Consider the following 2,304-nt stretch of genomic DNA (forward strand, 5'->3'; position numbering starts at 1 on the left):
TGGTGGCTGGGCGGCGGTGCCCAGGTGCTGGAAGTGGCGCGCCACGTCCTCTGGCACCAGGTTCAGTTGCTTGGCGGCTTGGGGCTTGAGCATGAAGAAGAAGGCTTGTGGGTCCGTTTTGGCCAGCTGCTCCAGCTTCTCGCCGCGGAGGGCTTGGCACTTGTGCCACGTTGCCACCAGTCGGCGCTTCAGGCGGTTGCGGCAGCGTCCCACCTCCCGCCGCAGGGCTGCGTCCTGCTGCTCAGGGCCGATGCCACGTTGCTGCGCAACAGCTGCCTGCTGCACCGCATTGCGTTGCGCCCTTCTTGCGTCGCGGATGCCGTACCGCTCACCCGAGCTGCTGCTGGGGGGCGGGCGGTACAGCGGGCCCGAGGTGGACATCTGGGCCATAGGTGCGCGGCAGGTCCCGGGCAGGTGCCAGCGGCGCTGGCGGCGCCTGGGCTGGGCCCAGAGGGCTGCGACGGCTGGGTTAGGAGGTAGCTGGGAGTCTGGGGCCGGGGCTGGGGCTGGAGCTAGCTGCAGAACTGCCGCCGCAGCACAGCAGCTGGCTGGCAGGCTGGCCACCTGCGAGGCTGGGCCCTACCTGCTGCCGCCAGCCCGACCTGCTGCTTGCCACAGGCTGCCTACTTGCGGAGCTGGTTTCCCGCCTGCCGCTGTTCCCCGGAGAGAGCGACCAGGTGGGATGGCGCTAGCGCTGGCTGCCAGCTGTGCTGCCAGCAGTGCTGCCGGCCATGCCTGCCTCGACTGCTGCTGCTGCCGCCGCCGCCGCCGCCACGCTGCCGCAACTGCTGGTGCTGCTGCCGCGGCTGGCCGTTTTCCAGAAATCGACACATCCGAGCCATGCTGGGCCGAGCCACCTGGCTGCGGCGGCGGCGCGGCTGCCTCCTGGCGCAGAGCAGCCCCCAGCAGCTGCACGTGTACCGCCTGTACCGCAGGACCAGCTGTACCTCATCCTCAAGTGCTTCGGCCGGCTGAGCGAGGCGCAGATGGCCTGCCTGGGCGCCCACCCAGTGTGAGTATGCGGGCGGGAGGCTGTGCAGGCCCTTCCTGCCACTCGCTGGCATCGCCCGGCAGCTGCACTGCAGCCACCGCCAGCAGCAGCGCTCCCCGCCCGTACGGTGCACGCCGCATCCCGAGGCTGGTTCCTCCACCAAGCTGTCGCAAACAACCTGCTGTGCCCCTGTGCTGCGCCCCTGTACCGCCGCATGTACCGTAGGTACCGCCGCATGGCCCTGCCCCAGGCGGGGGAGGCGGAGAGCCTGCGCCGCCGCTTCCCGCACTTCTCGTCCGCCCTCTTAGAGATGCTGGAGGCATGCCTGCAGGTGGGCTCAGCAGGCTGGGGCTGGGGCAGCAGGGCATATGTGTGTGGGGGTGTGGGGCTGAGCAAGGCGGCAGCGCCTGCAAAGGCAGCAGACGGCGGTGCCGGCACACGCCGCAGCTGGGTGTCCGCAGTGGGTGCATGCGCGGCGCGGCGCGGCACCGCCGGCATCGCGAGTGCAAGTGGCAGCATGACCTTCCGGCCTGGCTCTCAGCCTTCTGCCATGTTGTGGCTGTAAACGTCATTCTTTCTACAGCCGCCACTGATTATGAGGTATGTGTGTCGCAGGTGGACCCCGCAGCCCGCCACACCGCCACCCAGCTGCTTGCCATGCCCTACTTCCAAGATGCCGCCGCCTGGCTGACCCCGGAGTTCCTGGCGGCGCAGGTGCGGTACCACGAATGCGGTACAATGCATGCGTGCAGTACAGCAAGTGGTATACCGCCCGGCTGCGGCCTGGCTCAGCCTGCTGGCGTGTGGGGGTGGCTGGCGTGGCTGGCATGCATTGGCCGCCGTACGCGCTGCCACGGCTGCTGGGATGCCTGCCCCCTGCCCCCTCTGTGCACCTGCCGCACCCGTACCGCACACCTGAGCAGTACCCTGCCGTCGCCGCCGCCTGCCGCCGCCGCCGGCCTGCAGGAGAGGGCGCAGGGAGAGCTAGAGGCACGCATGCTGCTGCTGCACAAGCGGCGCAAGGTGGCGGAGGCGGCGGCTGCCCACCTGGCTGGCGGCGAGCCAGAAGAAGGCCGCGAGTGCACGCCGCTGGCAGCGGCGTCGCCGCAGCCCCACCACCGCCTGTCGCTGCAGCATCCGCAGCGCATCCCGGCGTACCGGCCTGGAACGCAGCAGCAGCAGCAGCAGCAGCAGCAGCAGCAGCAGGGGGGAGCCGTGCAGCAGGCGGCGCCTCGCGGCCCGCTGCAGCCGCAGCTGTCGCTGCCGGTGCAGCTGCAGGCGGCGGCGGCGGCAGGCGGCGGCGACGGCAGGGT

General features: G+C 70.7%; 1 protein-coding gene across 1 annotated transcript in view; it reads left to right on the forward strand.

The window, feature by feature from the left end:
• Positions 1–316: 316 nt before the first annotated feature.
• CHLNCDRAFT_140967 (hypothetical protein) overlaps positions 317–2,304 on the forward strand; it is a gene marked incomplete at both ends in the record, with an annotated part of 3,914 nt that continues 1,926 nt past the window's right edge. Inside the window, 6 exons of the mRNA XM_005843417.1 lie at positions 317–392; positions 619–677; positions 936–1,012; positions 1,217–1,322; positions 1,607–1,705; positions 1,958–2,257. Of these exons, the coding sequence (XP_005843479.1) occupies positions 317–392; positions 619–677; positions 936–1,012; positions 1,217–1,322; positions 1,607–1,705; positions 1,958–2,257 (717 nt within the window). The remainder of the gene's footprint in view (positions 393–618; positions 678–935; positions 1,013–1,216; positions 1,323–1,606; positions 1,706–1,957; positions 2,258–2,304) is intronic.

This window comes from Chlorella variabilis (assembly GCF_000147415.1).
Source record: "Chlorella variabilis unplaced genomic scaffold CHLNCscaffold_30, whole genome shotgun sequence".
Classification (NCBI taxonomy): domain Eukaryota; kingdom Viridiplantae; phylum Chlorophyta; class Trebouxiophyceae; order Chlorellales; family Chlorellaceae; genus Chlorella; species Chlorella variabilis.